This window comes from Ciconia boyciana, chromosome 2 (assembly GCF_034638445.1).
Source record: "Ciconia boyciana chromosome 2, ASM3463844v1, whole genome shotgun sequence".
NCBI classification, from domain to species: Eukaryota; Metazoa; Chordata; class Aves; order Ciconiiformes; family Ciconiidae; genus Ciconia; species Ciconia boyciana.
Genome location: NC_132935.1, coordinates 57,076,617 through 57,096,151, shown reverse-complemented (window position 1 = coordinate 57,096,151; position 19,535 = coordinate 57,076,617). Strand labels below are relative to the sequence as shown.

At 38.6% G+C, this 19,535-nt stretch overlaps 1 protein-coding gene across 9 annotated transcripts in view; it reads left to right on the top strand.

Annotated features, from left to right (window-relative positions):
• Positions 1-19,535, top strand: part of PPP4R1 (protein phosphatase 4 regulatory subunit 1) — a 68,615-nt gene that overhangs the window by 28,395 nt on the left and 20,685 nt on the right. For all 9 annotated transcript variants that reach the window (XM_072852754.1, XM_072852753.1, XM_072852749.1 and 6 more), the window contains 7 exons: positions 7,789-7,931; positions 9,309-9,455; positions 11,049-11,156; positions 11,895-11,960; positions 14,257-14,415; positions 15,608-15,738; positions 17,293-17,810. In XM_072852754.1, coding sequence (XP_072708855.1) covers positions 7,812-7,931; positions 9,309-9,455; positions 11,049-11,156; positions 11,895-11,960; positions 14,257-14,415; positions 15,608-15,738; positions 17,293-17,810 — 1,249 coding nt within the window. In that variant the 5' untranslated portion in view covers positions 7,789-7,811. The remainder of the gene's footprint in view (positions 1-7,788; positions 7,932-9,308; positions 9,456-11,048; positions 11,157-11,894; positions 11,961-14,256; positions 14,416-15,607; positions 15,739-17,292; positions 17,811-19,535) is intronic.

The window sequence follows — 19,535 nt, the reverse complement described above, 5'->3', positions numbered from 1 at the left end:
TATCAGTGGCAGTTGGGGAATAATCTGCTGCCTCCAGCCCCCTTACTTGTCAAAGAAAATTTTCTCCAAATCTCAGTGGTTTGGAAGGCTTCTTTTCTTCAGTGTTTGTCTTCATTGCTGTGGTTGGGTGTTACTGCTATGTCTCTCATTTTGCTGTGGGGTTTGGGTATTTTTCAGTCCTTCCGAACTCTGGACTTCCCTACTGTCTTTGGTAATGAGTTTCCCCCACTTACATGTTTTTATGGTCTTTGAACTTATAGAAGACAAGAAGCAGCTTGGCATAGAAGCTCAGTGCTTGGCAAGTGTTAATTTATCCCCTGTAAACCCTTGTTAGTGATAAAGAGCTTATGTGTGTGTTAAAACAGCTGGGCCGCCTTCATTCTGAAATGTAGACTAGCCACAGACTTACGTGAGCTTGAACAAGGCCCTTATGTCTGTCTTTTTCACTTGAGTAAATTAGTATTATTCAAACTTTTTTTTTGGTACCAGCTTGTGAATGGCTTATCTGATATAAGGCTTCATCACTGTGCACACAAGTTCAATTAACTGGCTTTGAAAGTTAGCCTCAGCCAGAATTACTGCATTACTGGCATTTTGCTCAGTGTGCTTGCAAAACTGGGTGCTAGAAGCTTAAGTCTTATTTTCTGAGGGTTCTTTTAGAGGGAGAGTGTGTATCTTAATTTCTAAAATATATGTGGTATTTTAGTGTACTGTGAAATAGATGCATATAGGTATCTTTCTAAACAAATGATGGGGAAAAGAAAGGGAATTCCTGGAGGACTAGTGCTTATTTGCTTGAATATAACCAACTAGAATTTTTTTTTTGTCCTGAATGAAAAGTAGTCTCTTTACTGCATAGAATCAGTTGTGAATGCAGTTTGCAAAACAAACTGATTTTAAAAAACAATTATTAGACTAATTGGTCATTAAGTTTTGAAGCTGTATAATCAGGCTTAATGTGGATGGCCTCTCAACCTTAATTACTTAATAGTGTGCTTAACCTATGTTAGTAAGACCATTTCAATTACTGCTGTTGGTATAGTGAGAGATGCCAACAGTACCTGTTGAATAGCACATATTACAGCATTTAATTTAACAAAATCTTCATATGTAAGCAATATTAATGGGAATGCTAATATTTGCCTTTCCCAGATGTCAATAGCTCCACCTGGTTTTTTTTCTCCCCTCCTTCATCTTCATGTTTCTGGATTTTCCATACCTTTTCTCCCATCTCCTGCTACACTAAGAATTTTTTCCTTTGCTTGATGTGATCTTTTGTCTCTCCGTACATCTGATGGATGACTAATGGTGACTTTACCCTCTCTCATTAGTCTGTATTTCACTCCTCGCTCTGCCGGTCAGTAATGAAGACCATTTCTGGTTAGTAAGAGAAAAGAACCTGACTACTGAAGCAGCACAGGTCAGACACATCAGTCTTTCTGATGGACTCCTAAGTTAAAAGGGACAGGCTCTGGTTACAGTGTATTTTCACTTCTCTAGATTTTCTTTTGTCTTCAAAAAAGGTAGGAAATTCGGAAGGACAGATGAAACAGGAAATGAGAGAAATCAAAAGGGAAAATATAGATAACACTAGAAGGAAAAAAAGAGGGGAAGACAAAGTTATATTTGGCAAAGAAGGGGATAGATAAAGTTTGAGCTGATAAACTGTAGAATTTATTTAAACTTTGTCTTTAATCATGCAAATCACGTTCAGTTTGAGAATAGACATGTATACAAATCCAATACTATTGCCATGCTGTTGGCAGATTGGCAACTTAGTATGCTCTGGACCTTATATTCAGGCTGAATACAGAAATGGGGATCTACACAGGGGGAGGGGCATGAAGGTGTTTTCTGCACTGCTTGTTTCTCTCTAGCAAGTATAAATCAGTATTTTAATTTGCTTTTCACCAAAATATTTTTTTTAAAAGAATGAAAGTGTAAATGCAAAGCTATGCACTTAAAGCTTTACTTCTTACTCGCAACCCTTAATAAGAACAAGTATTAATATTATTAATATTCAGATGTACTTAAAACATTCATCAAAATCGTCAAAGCAGTGTTACAGTCACCAGTAGTTGTTCTTCATGTACACTTTTACAACACAAAAACCTTACAGCCCCTCACAAATGTAGGGGAAATTGGCTGCTGCTTGTATTCCAGAATGGTCATTTTGGGATAATGAAAGCTTTGCAGAATTTCTTCTAAATACTGTATGTTGTTGCAGAATAACCTATTGTGAAATAAATCCAGTTGTGAGCTGGCTCTGGAATAATTACTTCATTTACAAATAACTGTTCTGGAGCAATTAGTTGGTATTATACTGTGCAGCTCTGTAATAATCCCCTTTTAATTTCCAGTATACAGCTAACTGTGGTGCTTTACTTCCTCATAGCTGAAGTGGAATACAGAGTGAACTGAAGCCTCAGCAGGGGTGAAATAAACATTACACATTTATATAGGAAAGCTATAGGAGTAGCTACACGAGTATGTTGGCACTTTGCTTACATGAGAGATGGTGTAAAATTCTAGGGGAAATGTAAATTTTTTTTTAATGGGTGGGGAAGGAACAGTTAATTACTTCTACAATTTTGGAGTCAGTTTGGGATGTTGATTTAAATGGTGATTTGTGAAATAGCTAAAACTGAAGGTTGGTGTGTGCAGATCAAAGTCTGCGCAGGTTCTGGAGATGTTGGTTGGAATATATTGCTTCTTTTATGTGGTGTAGAAATCGAGAGAGGTAGAACTGTGTCATTTTTTATTCTGGCAACTTTTCAAAGTTATTTCACAAACAGAAGAAATTTAAGTCTATTTTCACTTTCTTCTGTCATTCTTTTAGTTTTGCTTGATTTCTAAAACTCAATTCAGTATAATTTTTCATCTAGAAAATACACAAGAACTGATAGAATGAAATAAAGTGCTAATGAATGAGAAAAACAAGTATGAGTTTGCTTCTGAGATCTAATTTTTTTATGTTAATACTTCTTTTCAAATTTATTTGTCTTGACAAGTTGCAGCTTTTTTTCTAGTACCCTGCTACTTTAAGGCATAGACTTGTACCTTCAGGAGATAGTTTAAAAAGAGCAGTATTTAAAAATACTTCCTCTGCCAAACGGAAAAATACTGTTCCAAGCAAATGTTATGGAGAACCTAATTGTACACAGTCATTTTTCCAGAGTGCCTAAAATAGAAACTTTCAGTCTTGATGTGAAGCAAAATTCCCCACCCAGATTTTGTTTATACTGTGTGAAAGCCTGGTCTTGACTGTGTTGTACAGTGCAAAAAAAACCCCCAAAACCACAGATGTATTCCCCAGCTGGATGAGCTTATGCTTTAAGAAGCTGCGTGTAATAATTTTAACTGATACTGCCATGCTCTGTTCACTGTCTTGATGACCAAACCATAAATTTGGTTATAAACAACAGAAGAGTTTAAACTGAAATGGCAGACATTGTCATGTATTGAAGCCTGCTGGAATCTGTATTTGGAGCTGCCACTTGTCTAAGCTAAAGACAAAGCCGAGGAATGGATGAAGTGAGTGAGAAAGTGCTGTATCTTTAGTGGAAATTTTTGGCATTGTTGCTTGGGTCTTTGGGAAACATAATGCAAAAAACCTCTCTCCTGTAACCCCATCAGACTGCAAGATTAGGCTGGAACATATGCTTCAGCGTTTGGAAGAATTGAGCTCTTATCTAAATTGGTAAGCTTAAGGTTCAGGTTCTTGCATAGCAGCAGTAATTCCCCAGAACAGCACAAATGCCTTTTTGATAGTGAATTATGGTGTTGCATTACACAGCCAGTTACATACACAGAGCTGGTTTGTTTGTTGGTTTGAACTGACCTTACTAAGATTGCAGAGCCATGTACTTAAAAGTTAGTGAATGTAAGAACTAAGGTGACTTTACAGTTCTAATTCATTCATGGGCATGAATTTTTCAATTTTCTTTAGTAGCATCATCTCATCTGTCTGTGATCCTCACAAAGCCAGAGCCTACTTAGTAGCTCAGGAAGAAGGGGGCTCGCTTTACATGAGCAGCTCTTCAGTATTGTCAGGTGGTGTGGCCACCAATCTTAAGTGCTGCATAATAGATGAACCCTGTTCTGAAGAAAAAAGGATCTTATGTTTTTGGTACTCACTGCTCTCTGACTGGAGTACTTCATTAAGAAATTTATGAATTCAGTTTCACAGCAAACCTAGTCAATTTGGGGAAAGGCAGTGTTGCTGTTACTTTACCAGTGGGTGGGCAAACTGTAGAGGTATCAAAATCAAGAGTCTGCCCATTTTGAGTGCCTAGTGTCTGAAGCTTTATACATAGCTTTTGATATGCTTAATACAGAGCTCTTGTTGGCTTTGACTGCAGTGGTGGTATTTCTTCAGTGAAGACACAGAGTTCGGATTGCAATCAAATGAATAGTGTGCAATTACTCTTGAACACTGAAGAGTTTGGCTTGAGCATTTTGCACAGCTTCAGGCTAGGCAAAGGAATGAATAAGGTTTCTCGGCATTTTACTTCTTTCATTCTGTTTTGATGGTAATATCACAGTAAGCAGTTCCTGTGCCCTCTTACCATCATCACTTGCTTGCTTCCATCATCAGATAGTTCTCCTACTTGAGGGGAACGTGTGATTGCACAGGGAGACCAATCTAAATGCCAGTTCTTGCTGTTTAATCATGTGGCTGTGGTGGGGCAAAAGCTGCATCAGCCAGATCAGTTCTTTGATACAGTTTGTAGTCTAGCTGCACGAACAGTTGCACTGGCATAATAGAAAGGCCAGCAGCAAGTTTTGGGTTTGGGAGGGTGGGAACTGCCTGAAGCAAATTTGGAAACAATTTAAGAAGCACTGCTGCCAAACATGCAGCCTCAGCCAAATTTCTCTTACTCTCTCCCCCTCCCCTCTGCCCTCCCCACATCAGTCATCTTCTGTCTGCTGCAAGGAATGAGGCAGGGGTCCTAAGAAGTGAGAATGAGATCCTAGTGATAAATGTTGTGACACAAGCCTCTTGTACCCTTAGATCATGTCCCAGGCATGTTTTGCAATAGCAGCCTTATGGGAAAGGTGGGAGCGAGTCCCTCCAGTGCTGGCATTGGGCCCTGGTTCCAGTTTCTTGTCCAGCAAGTTTCAGTCTCCCTTCCCTTTAGTCGCTAGTTTTATCTCCTTGTCACTCACCTCTCAGCCCTCCATCCCTACTTACCCAGCCTGGTGGTTCCTCATTCTGCTGTTTCCCATCTGCAGCCTTCTCAAAAGAGTTGGTCTTGGGAGAGGGGCTGTGTACAGTCTGTCTGCAATGATGATGGCTGTCTCCTTCTCAAGTGTACGGTGTGTCTGCAATGATGATGGCTTTCTCCATCTCAAAATGTGCTCAGCAGGGAAGGACTCTTCAATTTGTAGTTGCTGTGCTCTCTGTCAGCTACTGGGCAGGTGCAAATGGAGGGTGTTTTCAAGGCTTCTTAGCTCAGTCACCTTTGGGGCAGGTTTTCACACAGATGGAAAAAACATGTTGAGATGTAAAAAGACTCCTTTCTCTGGCACATTTCAAGCCCCTCTTCCAGAAATGAAGAAGCTCGGCCTTTGTCAAATAAGAGGACCAGAATTCAATGTGGGAAGAAAACAGAGTTTTGCCAACTTTAGTCTTGAAAACAGCTGATCTACTTCGGTTGATATCTCCCCCCCCCCCCTTCTCCTGAGAAAACCTCATCCTAATGAAGAATTGCAGCTTATGCTATCTCATGTTCTAAGGACTGCTCTGGCAAATTTTTATAAGGAAGCAAAAGATGAGTTACTATGATAGGAAGTATGAGGCAACTTTAATAGTAGGAGGTCCTGCAAGCTCCCAATAGAAAGTTAGACTGGAATTAGAAACTTCAACTGAGGATGGTAACTTTTTATTCTCTGACTACATTTTTTAGAAAAACTGTAAGAAATAGTATTTCCTTTCTTCGCATTAATATGATCTGTAGAATTTAACTTTCAGAATTAATGATCTCAACTGTTACATTTGCCCTACTTACAGGTGCTTATTTTGGTCAACTGTCATGTTTAGTGCTACAAACATAGTGTTCACCAAACTAGGATTTAGCCTTTTGTTATCTGTTCGTTCATTTTCATTAATTCAAGTCTGCTGAAACTCACACATAGTTTGAGTAGTCTTCTTCAGGATCTGACTTCTTCAATACAAACTTCAGGATGTGTGTATTGCTTATGGAGTTCAACCTCCATATGTTTCAGAACATCTGAAGCTTAAATAAAAAGGCTTTTGTCCTGTGTGTTCCTGTTAATGTTTTGGGAAGAGAAACAGGGCAGATTGGAAGACTCTTTCTTTGTTGTCGTGAATAGCAAACCTATTCAGTATTGATTTATCTGGGATTTAATTTTGTATATTGAAACTTTCTCAGCTATTCATAAACTTTACAGAGGATTTTGGTATGTTTTTCTATAGGAAAAGTAATGTAAGTCTGTAGGCAAAGAAGTGGAGCCCATAGGCATTTGATTACTTTGTGTGCTATGATCTGTTCTGTTCTCATTGTCCTCAGTGAAGAAGAGACTGCACACAGCATGGTACTTTATCTTTGTTTTGTTCTATTCAGGCCTAAGTTGTCACTTGTAACCCGTGTTCAAGAAAGCCAAGTGCTGCATGCATTTGCCATGTTAAATACAAATGCAAGTTACATGCTTCTGTCTAGCAAAAGGTTGTATTTTGAATGTATCATGTTAATTCCAAGTATTCCAAGGAAGATGGTTCTGGTTATACCATTAAGTTTTATCTGAACAATTCATATGTAAAAATTTAGTAATGCATGTGTATCCTGTGAACAGTATACATCTTATTATTTAAAATATTGTAAATCAAATTACTGTAACTTGAGAGTAATTGATGAGTTTTCTTTATGTGTTTTTATAGATAATCAGTTCTCTAATAGTAACTACAGATGTCAGCAGATTCTGAAAGGACAGAAAAACTTAGTACTTAGGTCTGAAATTGTATCCTTTTTTCCTGTGGACAAGCGGACTATCAGACATGTGATAATGACCTACTTCTTAAACTGAAGCTGGTTTTTAATAGTTGGAATTTAATCCATATTTGTATTTTCTTGTTTCTCCTCTCATCCCCCAAATAGATGTGCATGTTCTGTGCGGATTAGGATTCATTCAAGCAGTGCACTGTTTTCTGAATTAAAAAGTGAATTAAATATTTTTTTTAAATAGTCACCAACTTTGATGAAAAATGTACCTGAAAGGTTTAACAGAAGCAACTGGAAAGATGCAGGACCTTTTCCATCTGACGAAAATATCAGTAGCCTTAAAAAGTGAAGAATGAAAAAGAGCATGAGTGGTTGTGGCTGGTTGTCCTGCTCAGTAGGATCTTTCCCTCATGAGAGGCTGTGGCCAGGACCACCCCTCAGTTCATTTCTTCTCACAGTGGTACTGGTGTTGGGTTGACTTTCTGCTTAGCAGGTTTCTTGGAGGTAGGTCATGCTCATAGGGAGTCCAGACAGGTTCTGATACTCATAATGTTTGGTAGCTTCCTCTTGTACCTCTTCTTGGTTTTTTACTGACAATGTGGGACTAGTCTTTTTAGTAGTTTAGCAGTACAGAGTGTAGCTGTACCTGGTTTTGCAAAAAGATGGTGCTTGTCAAAAGTGAAGCTTGACATTAACATGCTGACATAAACACTTGAGAACATAGTTTGTATGTACAGGACTGTAAAAAGCTTATTCTGGCAAGTATCTGGCAGTATACTTGTAAACATTTATTGTGCCTTGTTTGGTTTTATTTTGACCCTTGCAGAGCCAACGGTGCGGGCAGAACTGATGGAACAGGTGCCTCATATTGCTATGTTCTGTCAAGAAAACAGACCTTCAATCCCGTATGCTTTTTCCAAATACTTACTGCCTATTGTGGTACGATACCTCGCAGACCAGAATAACCAGGTGAGTGTCTTTCACAAATAGTTTATTAGCTAGTCGAATATACCTGGTGTGAGGTTTTTCAATGTAAATAATGTAGCATCATACAAGTGTAATATTTCGGGGTAAAAAGGTTTTGAATGACAGGAAATACATGGCACTCTGAACTTTAATTAAAGAAAATTTCCAACATTTTTTTCATCAAACGTGATCTGTTCTGATTTGGGGCCTTTTGTCTGGTATTGTATTCTTATGGACAAAATCAAACAGTTGTTTTGTTAAGCTTACATAGTTTAAATTCTGGCAAAAAAGAACAGTAGTTAAGAAAAACTGACTCCTTGGTATAATTCAATTTTTTAACACCATTATGTACCTTCATAACCAGTTATTTGTATATCAGTCCAATAAAGCTTTTGGATTGAATTTGTGTGGTTTGTTTCTCTGCATATATGAGTTAGCTTGTCTAGAGCTTTCTTTGGCTTCTCCATGTCATTTCAGACTAGACTAATCCTAGGTGATACATTATTTGAAGTATTTTAGGCCTCTGAGCTTGTCACTTTTTTCCTTGCCCTTTCCAGATTTTCCATAATTAAAAATAAGTACCAAAACCTATTTTTCTTAATGGTTGGTTTGTTAATTCATGTATAATACAACAGCCATACTTCTGCTTGATATTCTCTTGCTAGCAGATCAGCGATTCTGTTCATTGTCGTAACCTCTGTTGATACTCCATAGTTCTTTTGGCTGATTTGCTCTGAAAGAAAGATCTCGAAGGTGTTTTCAAAATTGCTGCATTGCAGTATATAGTATCTTGTTTTATGTAATGCTTTTTTCTCTTCTGATGAACTTACTTTTTGAGAGGCAGGGGTTAGCCACATACGAAATCAATTATTAACAGTTATTTTATTTTTGTACAGTCTTTTTTTGTTAGATGAGACTAAGCAAAATTGTCTCTCAGAATTTAAAATACATTAGGAATAAACACAGTTATGCATTGTCAACCAAACGTGTTAATCTCAGAAAAAGAGGATTTCTTTAATAAAATTCACATTCCTTACAACTTTGTTACTCCCAATTAGTTGTGCTGCTTTTCTTGCATAAGCTTTGCCGTGACTACTTTTTTTGACCTTGCTGTCCTGTGTTTTGGGAAGTATGTAGGTGGACACTTTTATAATAGCATTGCCTTAGTTTACAATATGCAAGTGTTCTTGGGTTCAAACATAGTTTGTTTCAAACATGAAGTTTTTGCAAAAGTGGTTTTGGAACACTTGTCTTCTTGCTGAGTGCAATTGGTATAGGCGTGTGGCAGTATATAGGTACAACTTCCAAAATACAGAACATATATTTAAACAAAAAACCGTCTTTGAATTCCTTGGTTAAGTTTTTGTCTTTTTATGATAGGTAAGAAAAACAAGCCAGGCAGCGTTGTTAGTTCTGTTGGAGCAAGAACTCATAGAGAGATATGACGTGGAGACCAAAGTATGCCCTGTTCTGATAGATCTGACAGCTCCAGACAGCAATGACGATGTGAAGACAGAAGCCGTGGCTGTAAGTAACAGCAATACCAAATCACGCAGTATAAAGTTTGCTTGAACGCTTGACGTTGCAGTGATGGCAGTGTGTTTCCAAGATGCACATCCATGTGGTATTAAAGAGAAAAAATTATATTGCTATCCATAACTAATCTGTAACTTTTTCCATGCTGTGTTACACTCAAGTCAAGCTTAGATTTAAATTCAATAGCTTATCTATGCTGTAAAGAAAAACCCAGCTGGACAAGACAGCGCAGGGGATAACTTTTATTGACTCCTAAAGCATCTGCTATTGTTGGCTTTTTAGTTTTTTCAGCTTTGCTTGTTTTATGGAAGTTTAAATTGCATATGTGGAAAATTTCCATCAGTGGAAAATCTTCAATGCTTGAATTCTGTTGGTATTTGCTGTATATCTGATCTCTTTATTGATTTTGTTTTGTTTTATTGGATGAAATAATAAGCATTTGAGTTGATTAACTCATGGTTGGTGGGGTTTTTTTGCATTAGACACAACCTTAATAATTAAAAATTATTGTGTCAAAATAGTAAGCAAATCGGTAAGTTGATTTACAAAGGAGAAATGGCGGAAGATGTACGTCCTTATGTTTCCCTTGAATTTTTGCAATTTATGTTGATGCTTTTTGCTGGGTCAATTTTTTTTTTAATTTCTTTTTGGTTGGGAGAGACCTCATTAATATTTTACTTTCATAATGTGGCTGGACTCATAAACAATAAGCAGGCTGGGCATTGTATTTGGCACCAAATTTCTAGTAGTTTCTTGAAGGAGCTTACAAATACATAAGGGAAAAAAATTTAAAGCAGAATTGTTTTACTCATCTGCATAGTTTTGAAGCTATTGAAACTTGAGAGGGGTTTCTGTAGCTCACTGAGCCCCTAGAGGGTAGAAAAAGAATAATTTGTTATTACAGGAAAATGAATTTAATTAGTTCTACTGATGTGATTAGGAAAGTTAAACATAAAATTCTTTTAGATTACCTTATTTTCTTAAAAGTTGTAGTAAAAATCTGAGTGAAAGAGCAATTAGAGGGAAAAGCTGTCACTTTCTTTGGTACAATATGCTTTTTCAGTAATTTTAGAGAGTCACATGTGCGCAATAGGTAGTAAGTTTTAAATAATACAGAAGTTGAAGTCACTTAAGCATATTAATTGTCAATAATTTTCTTTTAATTCTAAATACATATATTCACTAAGTATTGGAATAGTGAAAGAATATTGTACTTGGGGTTTTTTTATTTTTGTAAGTCTGTTTGGTAAGATATGAGAGTAATTTCTGAGAGTTCAGTTATCTGCATTAGTTATGAATTTGATTTAGTTTGGTGAAAGACCAGTGACTTCTACAGCTATCTGACTTCTACATCATCACGGGGGGGGGGGGGCGCTAAAAAAGAAAAGAAAAAAAAAAATTGCTTTTTGCAGAAGTGGCCAAAGCTTTTCAATTCAAAATATGGATTTTTTTCAATATTTTTCACAATTTTCATTAAAATTATGTGCATCAGAATGAAAAGTAAATGTAAAAGGCCTCTGCTTAACTGACATGGAATTGTGTGTTGTGCAAGTATTCCTGATCAGTGTCTGTCTTTGCCATTAGATAATGTGCAAAATGGCCTCCATGGTGGGGAAGGACATCACGGAAAGACTTGTTCTTCCTAGGTTTTGTGAGATGTGCTGTGACTGCAGAATGTTTCATGTTCGTAAGGTATGAATTATCAGCATCTAAGCTGGATTATCTGTGAAAGGAGTGTCGTCAACTTGGAACTTGCATTTGTCTAAATGACTCTGGCTAGATCTCATCTGTGACATATATAAGTGAAAGCTATGGGGTTTCTTTTGTAGCCCGCATTTCCACAGATTTTATATTTGACTCGGAGTTTTTTTCCAGAGTCCCTACCTTTTATTATCAGAAACAAAGAAAGAATCTGCTTGTTCTTATGATTGTGTAGGTAGCCATGAAAATGTGAACCAACTGTAACTAATACAGCATCAGACACCTGAGCTCATATCTCTGTACATAGATGGAATTAAAGATGCTCATTAAGATGAAATAAACCAGTACTCCATTATGGTATTTAGGTGCTGAGGCTGTGTTTTGGTTTCACCCTGCCATTGCATAGCTTATTTTCCTTGATAACTGCTTGTATTCTTTCATTTGACAGCACTTTGAATGTGTTTTATCCTCCTTCCCTTTCATGTCAGTTCTGGGGTGGTTCTTTCGTGATTAAAAAAGGCTGATTAAGCTTGAAATGAAGAAAACAATTTTTAAACTTTTTTGGTTTTTTAAACCATGAGAACTGATGGAATGGGGAAGTGGCTGGTATTGAGTTTGCACTGAAACCTGTTTTTATGGTTTTAAAAGCTGTTTATGTTTTTCCTTCAATTTTGTTTGCTGTATTAAAACTATGGTCTTAGTGATTATTTCTTGCGTTTTGTCTGCAAGGTATGTGCAGCCAATTTTGGAGATATCTGCAGTGTGGTTGGGCAGCAAGCCACTGAAGAAATGCTGGTAAGCCATTCCTTAAAGGATTTTTCTTTTTAATACAAGTCAGTAGTGGAGTTAGACAAGGTACAGAGAAGGGCAGGTAAAATGATTAGACAACTGCTACATTCCCTTAGTAAGGAGAGACTAAAAAAGCTGCGACTTCAGTTTTGCTGATGTGAGGTTATGATTGACGTTTACAAAATCTTGAACGCAGTTACTGTGAATGCAGAACTCTTACTTGCCAAGTCACGCAGTCTAGAGCTAAGGGTCACTCAATTCTAGAGCTGGGAGAAGGGTTTAAACCAGACTGAAGAAAATACCTCAGGCTGTGGAGGCAGAGCGTATTTGCAAGTTCAAAAATACATTAGGCAAGAAGTAGGCAGGAGTATGTCTTCTAATGTCCATAAATGCAATGAGAGATTGCAGATACAGGAGGAGCGTGGAGGGTATAAACTGCTAGAAGTGGTGAGGCTTATGTGGTCTCTTTGAATGGCATCGCTTAGTGCTGCTGTTCATTGATTTAATCTTCTCAAGTCAGTTTTCCTGACTCTAACAAAGCCTCACAACCCTCCTGGGAAGGAGCAAAAGAGAAAGGCAGGCAGAGAAAATAAATGAATCTGGGCAATAACAAATGAAGTAAAGGGAAGAGATACAAATTTGAAATGGAAAAGCAGGGAACTGGATGGAGCAGTGAGCAGAGGATCCTTAAGAGTGCCCCCCATTCCCCTGGCAGGTTGAAGGAGCTGGTGGATGTTGCTAGGCTTGGAGACATGACAGGGCTAGGGAGCAGAAGTCAGCCTGACAGTCTCTGGAATCCTTCTTCAAGCTTTCTCCTTTTGGGGATGTGGACAGTGAGCTTGTTGAGGGCCAGAAGAGGTTGATGAGTCAGTGCCATGAATTAGCGAGGGACTTATAAGGAGAGAGTGTAAATGCAGGCATGACTTCAACAAGAGGCTCTGCAGCCTTTTGCAGATGTGGTACTGGGACAGGTACGCCTAGCGTGACCCTCAGGGCATTTCTTTCACACCTAGCGTGACCCTCAGGCTGCATTTTTCCCTAGGTACTGTGTGATTCAAGCCGTTTGATAATGAAGTATCATTGTGCAGATTTACATCCCATATGTTTCTTCATTGGGGATGTAAATTGATTTATTTCACACAAATGCCCTCTTAGTGATACATGTTATGAATTTGGATTAAAGTTTTGTAGAGGGTGCAATTAGACTATGAAATAAAAAAGTGGTGGTTATTTTATGTGAAAGCAGTAACATGTGGCTGGATGGTTGGGGATCTCTTTCCATAACAGAAAATACCATTTTCTGCTCTTTTTGGATTATTAAAAAAAAAAAAAGGGCAAAAAGCTGAATGGCTTTAGATAAAACTTCATTTTGTAACATAAATGTTTTTTTAAATCAGAAGCAAAGTCCAGAAGACTTTGCTGAAGAAAGTAGGAACAGCTGAACATCAGTAATTGAGAACAGAGCTGTAGCAACAGTCGTTGTATTACTTGCATCTTACTACTCTGCCAGTTGCAAGCAAAGGCAGCCATGTGATGACCTGCATGTCTTTCACTGCATCACCTGCACTCTGCCCATCGTTTTATTCTTACCATTACTGTTTCTAAAAAACCTGAGCACCTGAGCAATTTCAAAATGCTTCATTTTTATTAATAAAACCACTGTGCTCTTCAAACCTGTTTTCTCTTGCACCAAATATAGTGTTTCTCTCATTCCCCTGTTCCTCTATGAAGTTCAGGTCCTGCTTTGTAGGGTAGGTGGTGACAGAGATTGGTAAATCTAACAATGAGAAGTTTAGGTGGAAAAGAAAGGTTTTCTTTCTGAAGATGCTCTTCCTTGCATTTCAGTGGGAAACTTACAAAAATCTGAAGTGGTCTCTGATAGGTAAAACATTAATGCACCAGTATTCTTTGTTTTTGTTCCTTTCAATGTTATCTGCTTTAAAAGAATGGTGTAGAGATGAAATCTTGTCTTATGACAGATTTTCTGGGCTTGCGGATATTTTTGGAGTTGGGTTTTTTGGGGGTTCTTTTTGGATGTAAATCAGGTTAGAAAGTTATTACTTTCTTGCTGTTCTTCAGACAGGTGAATTTTCTTTATCTGTATCCATAAGTAACATGAGAGCAACTGATTAGAAGGGTGGTGCTACTGAATGTATGTTCTTTGTCTTGCAAATGTTAAACTAATGCATCTGAGTATGAGGGTAGAGAACGAGATGAAGGAAATGAATGTGGAAAAAGAACTTAATTTGAAACAAGTACTGCCTGTTAAGACTTGCAAACTTACTCACTATGTTTCTAACAGCTGCCGAGGTTTTTCCAGCTCTGTTCTGATAATGTGTGGGGAGTTAGGAAAGCCTGTGCTGAATGCTTCATGGCAGTTTCTTGTGCAACGTCTCAGGAAGTCCGGAGGACAAAATTGTCAACCCTTTTTATTAATTTGATCAGTGATCCTTCACGATGGGTAAGAATTGCTTTTTATTTCTTCAATAGCTGTCATATCTAAAGGATTTTATTGCGATACTCCATACAGAACTTCTCCCCATAGGTGTGGATAAACATAACTTGTTTCATGTACCTCCAGCAAAATTCTTCTTAGACTGCTTAGTTTGTCAGTGGGTGTAGAGAGTCCCTCACATTTTCACTGCAGCATGTAAGAAAAACTGTGTCAGTGGGATAGCTTTTCTTAGCTACAGAACTGCCTGTGACTTTACATTGCTGGAAATCATTAACAAAACTGGAAAATTAGATGTGACTTACTTGTATTTCTTGAGGTTCCCTACCACCACCTCCTTTTGGGGGGGGGGGGAGTGGGGGAGTGGGGTGGTAGTGTTTGTTGTTGTTTTGGGGTTTATTTGGCTTTGGTTTGTGTGAGTGTGTTTGTGTGGCTTTTTGGTTGTTTTTGGTTTTGTTTTTTTTTTTTTTTTTGTGGGGTGGGGTTTTTTTTATGTGGTGGGTTTTGGGTGTGTGGGTGTTTGGTGGTGGTGTTTTGTGGTTTGGTTTGTTTTTTTTTTTTCTCTTGAAGATCTACTTTTCAAACCTTGTTAAATTTGTTATTGAGCAGACTACTTCCAAGACCCTGAACTAGATGTTTTGCACAGGAGCATGAGCTCTTGGATCCTGGAAAGTCGTGCAAGTTGTAGCCCAGCAGAATGAATCAAATAATAAAAATGGAGATAGATAAGATAATTGTTGAGAAGGAGAGAATGAATAGTAGGACAAAGGAAGAGCAAATGAACAACATAGCCAAATAGGAAAGGGAAAGGAATGCAGAGCTTATCAAATTTACAGTAGTGAAATGTCTGTTCACTGCACATAATTTTTTCCTTTCAAGTTGTTAAAATTCTCAACTGAGCTTTCAAATTTACTTGCTTCTATCTAAATATTTGTGATTTCTTTGGTTGTGAGGAATAGGCCTGTCAACTTAGTTACCATGATTTAACTGTCTTTACCCTGCTTTTTCTTAACTTTTTTTTTTTACTTAGCTCTTTATGTATACAGCTGGCTGACTCTTTCCAGACAAGAGCCTCTGCTGTTGCTTTCCTCAGTAGGCTAATGACCCTTCCAATTCCTAGTAGCAGGCATTTATGTTTTATGGGACAGCAAGCTTTATATATAAAAATATTTTTTTTTTCACCTTGGACGCTTTCCACTAGGTCCGCCAAGCTGCTTTTCAGTCTCTGGGGCCTTTCATATCAACTTTTGCTAATCCATCCAGCAGTGGCCAGTACTTTAAAGAAGAAGATGGTAAAAACCCAGAAGATTGTGGTTCTGCACAGGAAAACAGGTAAAGAATTTGCTAAATCTACAAATTACTTTTTTTTTCTCCTTGTTTTTCTTCTGTATGAACTGCAAGTTAAGAAAATTAACTTTCCTGTATCAATTGAGTATTTATCTTGGTAAATAGAAAGATCTGGAACTTATCTTACTTAACTGAAAATTCTGGTAGTCTATTATTTACTAAAAATACATGACTATTCAGTAACTTAGGATACCTTAGGATATACCTTCTGTGACAAAATGACTGACTTGATAGACAAGGGGGAGCAGTGGATATAGTCTGCCTAGATTTCAGTAAGGCTTTGGACATGGTCTCCCATAAAATCCTCATAGAGAAGCTGATGAAGTATGGGCTGAATGAGCAGACAGTGAGGTGGATTGACAGCTGGCTGAATGGCCGGGCCCAGAGGGTGCTGATCAGCAGCACATAGTTGGAGACCAATAACTGGTTGTGTACTTCAGGAATCAGTATTGGGTCCAGTCCTGTTTAATGTCTTCATTAGTGATCTAGATAGTGGAGCAGTGTGTACCCTCAGAAAGTTTGCTGATGACACAAAACTGTGAGGAGTGGCTGATGTGCCAGAGGGTCACGCTGCCATCCAGAGGGTCCTCAATAGGCTGGAGAAATGGGCTGGCAGGAACCTCTTGAAGTTCAACAAGGAGAAGTGTGAAGTCCTGCACCTGGGGAGGAACAACCCCCTATGCACCAGTACAGGCTGGGGTCTGACCGGATGGAGAGCGGCTTTGCAGAAAAGGCCCTGGGGGTCCTGGTGGACACCAAGTTGACCATGAGCCAGCAGTGTGCCCTTGCAGCAAAGAAGGCCAATGGTATCCTGGGCTGCAGTAGGAGGAGTGTTGCCAGCAGGTGGAGGGAGGTGATCCTTGCCCTCTGCTCAGCACTGGTGAGGCCACATCTGCAGTGCTGGGTCCAGTTCTGGGCTCCTCATTATAAGAGACAAATGGACATACTGGAGGGACTCTAGGAATGGCCACACAGATGATGGACTGGAGCATCTCTCCTATGAGGAAAGGCTGAGAGAGCTGGGGCTGTTCAGCCTGGAGAAGAGAAAGCTCAGGGGGGATTTTATCAATGTATACAAATACCTGAAGGGAGGGTGCAAAGAGGATGGAGCCAGGCTCTTTTCAGTGGTGCCCAGTGACAGGACCAGAGGCAATGGGCACAACCTGAAACACAGGAGGTTCCCTCTGAACATCAGGAAACACTTTTTTTACTGTGAGGGTGACTGAGCACTGGCACAGGTTGCCCAGGGAGGCTGTGGAGTGTCTGTCCTCTGAAATATTGAGAAGCCATCTGGACACAGTCCTGGGCAACTGGTTCTGGGTGGCCCCGGTTGAACAGGGGGGGTTGGCCCAGGTGACCTCCAGAGGTTCCTTCCAACCTCAACCATTCTGTGGTTCTATGATTTATTTTGCTATGGTGTGAGTAAATCTAGTTTGATAAATAGCAAGCTGATAGCATGTGTGTGAATTCTCAAGAGTATCTGTTTGCGACAAGTATATTTTGGTTTTTTAAATGTACATTTGCTTTGGCACTCAACAGTGAACAAGTCAGGACTACAGAAGGTGTCACAACAGAGGATGAGCACAACAGGACAGAGGATCTGTCTTCACGTGTTGATAATGACGATTTTGCAACAAAACTTGAAAATGCCATGGAAGATCAAAATACAGTGTCCAATAACTCCCAGAGGGAAAGTGATTTCCAGACTGAGTCATCCTTCCATTGCACTTTGTCTTCAGAATCTTGTGGGGAAATGGCTAATGAGAACGAGCGAAGTTCTCACTGCTGTACAGCAGGTCTGCGGGAGGCTGGGCTGAATTCACAGGAAACCTCTCTTTCAGAGCAGGAATTGTACAACTCTTTCCATTTCTGGAGGACTCCACTTCCTGAAATAGATATTGACTTCGAGCTTCAGCAGACTTCTGAGATAATACTTGATAGAGAAATTCAGGAACTCACTATGCCAGTGTCTCCAAACATTCCTATGGCAACAAGGAAAGAATTGGAAGAAATGATAGAAAATTTGGAACCCCATATAGATGATCCAGATGTTAAAGGTATAGTAAAGATACTGAAGCATTTTTAGTGTTTGGTGATATGCATATGCTGCTTTAGCAGTTTGGCCTTTAACCTTCCAGTTGTTTTAAGTCGGAAGTACTACTTTCTCCTGGTCCTCAAAGAGATTGTATCTATTTTGATTTAATTGTGAAAACTGATGATGAACTAAAAGGGAACTTGCATTTATGTAAAGATGTTTAAAGGTAGTATGATTCCTTCCATAAACTGAATACAGATACCGTTAGCAGTATAAACTTCTGACTGCCTGTTTTGACAGTATTATCAAATAGATGGTTCAATAGCATAAGCTGTTGATCAGGAAATTAATTTGTAATTAGCATACATGCAAAATAAGAAGGCAGATTAAGATTTTTTTTTTTAATATCGAAGTGTGATTAATGGTTTTCATTTTACACATTATCCATTTTATTTTTAATGAATTAGTCTTCACCATTTTTCTGCAAGGTCTTTATTATTGCAGTCTCATGTTGTCGACTTAAGTGTGCCAAGTTCATTGGGTCAAAGTGAGAATTGATGCAAACTGAATTCTTGAAGTGAACACGCATCCTCCATTTTAAAAGCTCTTGAGGGGTGGAGAAGGGTTTCATAAGTATGACCAGCTGGTGGAGCAGCACCTCCGAGATACCTCCTGGGCTAAAATGACTTGGCTATTTCACACATACCTACTGGAGATATGTTTCTCTTGGTATTTGTATGCTGAATAAATTATAAGGCACAGCAAGCTTGAGCATCACAGTCAGAAAGTCCAGAGGTACCACTAAGGAAGAAGCCATGTTATTCTGGAGCTGAAGAATCCCTTGGGGAAGGCATGTCTCTATACCAAAAAAAGTAGGAAGGAAAAGGAGGGGCAAGTTGGGAGTGGGAAAAATATTTTTGGAATAAACTGATACTGCTTTCAACTTCTTTTTATTTTTAGTAGGTTGATATGCTAATAACTATTCTTAAATCCATTTTGGACTGCTTCTATTTAATCTATTGTGAAGTCAGCAGATCAAGCTTTGTTGCTTTAAGAGTGTTTTGGGCACTGTCTCTCTAAAGAAAGAGTTAAGAAAAAAATTTTAGCCTTGCTAATGATCTCAGTCTTCACATAACCCATCTCTGAAGCTCACTGTTAAAACTTGCACTGCTGTTTGGGTTTGTTTTTATAAAACCTTGCTCTGTCCAATTACAGAACATACCTTAAACGCTTTTAATGAAGATTTATGTAGGCATGTATATGTACATCCAGAATTGTCCTGTGTTACAGGGTTGTTTGTCGTGTGTGTTCATGTCTTGTTTCAGAGAGGTTTGGATTTTTTTTTTTGGTAGCTCTCTTGACTGGGTGTCAAGAGGTTTTCTGTGCAGTTGTTGACTAGCGCTTGTGCATTTCAGTAGAAGAAAACTGTTACTAGGTTGTCAACACCATGGGTTCCTAGTGCCCACAAGTTAGGAAAGATTTGAATTAGGGTTGCCAGTACCGTTTATTCTAATTTGGGGTAGGGTGGGGGTGGGTGGTCTTAATTACTCAGTCGCCTTTGTATTCTGTTCAGTACTTCTGAATTGGTCAAGGTTGTTTAGTGAAGCCCCATGAAACATACCTTCTAAACCTTGTACTCTTTTTTCCTCTTGCCTGTACTCTTATTATTCAGTCTAAATACTTCAGAAGCTGGAATTTAACAACGTGCCTGTTTTGATTTGGTAACGTTACTATTTTAATTTTACAC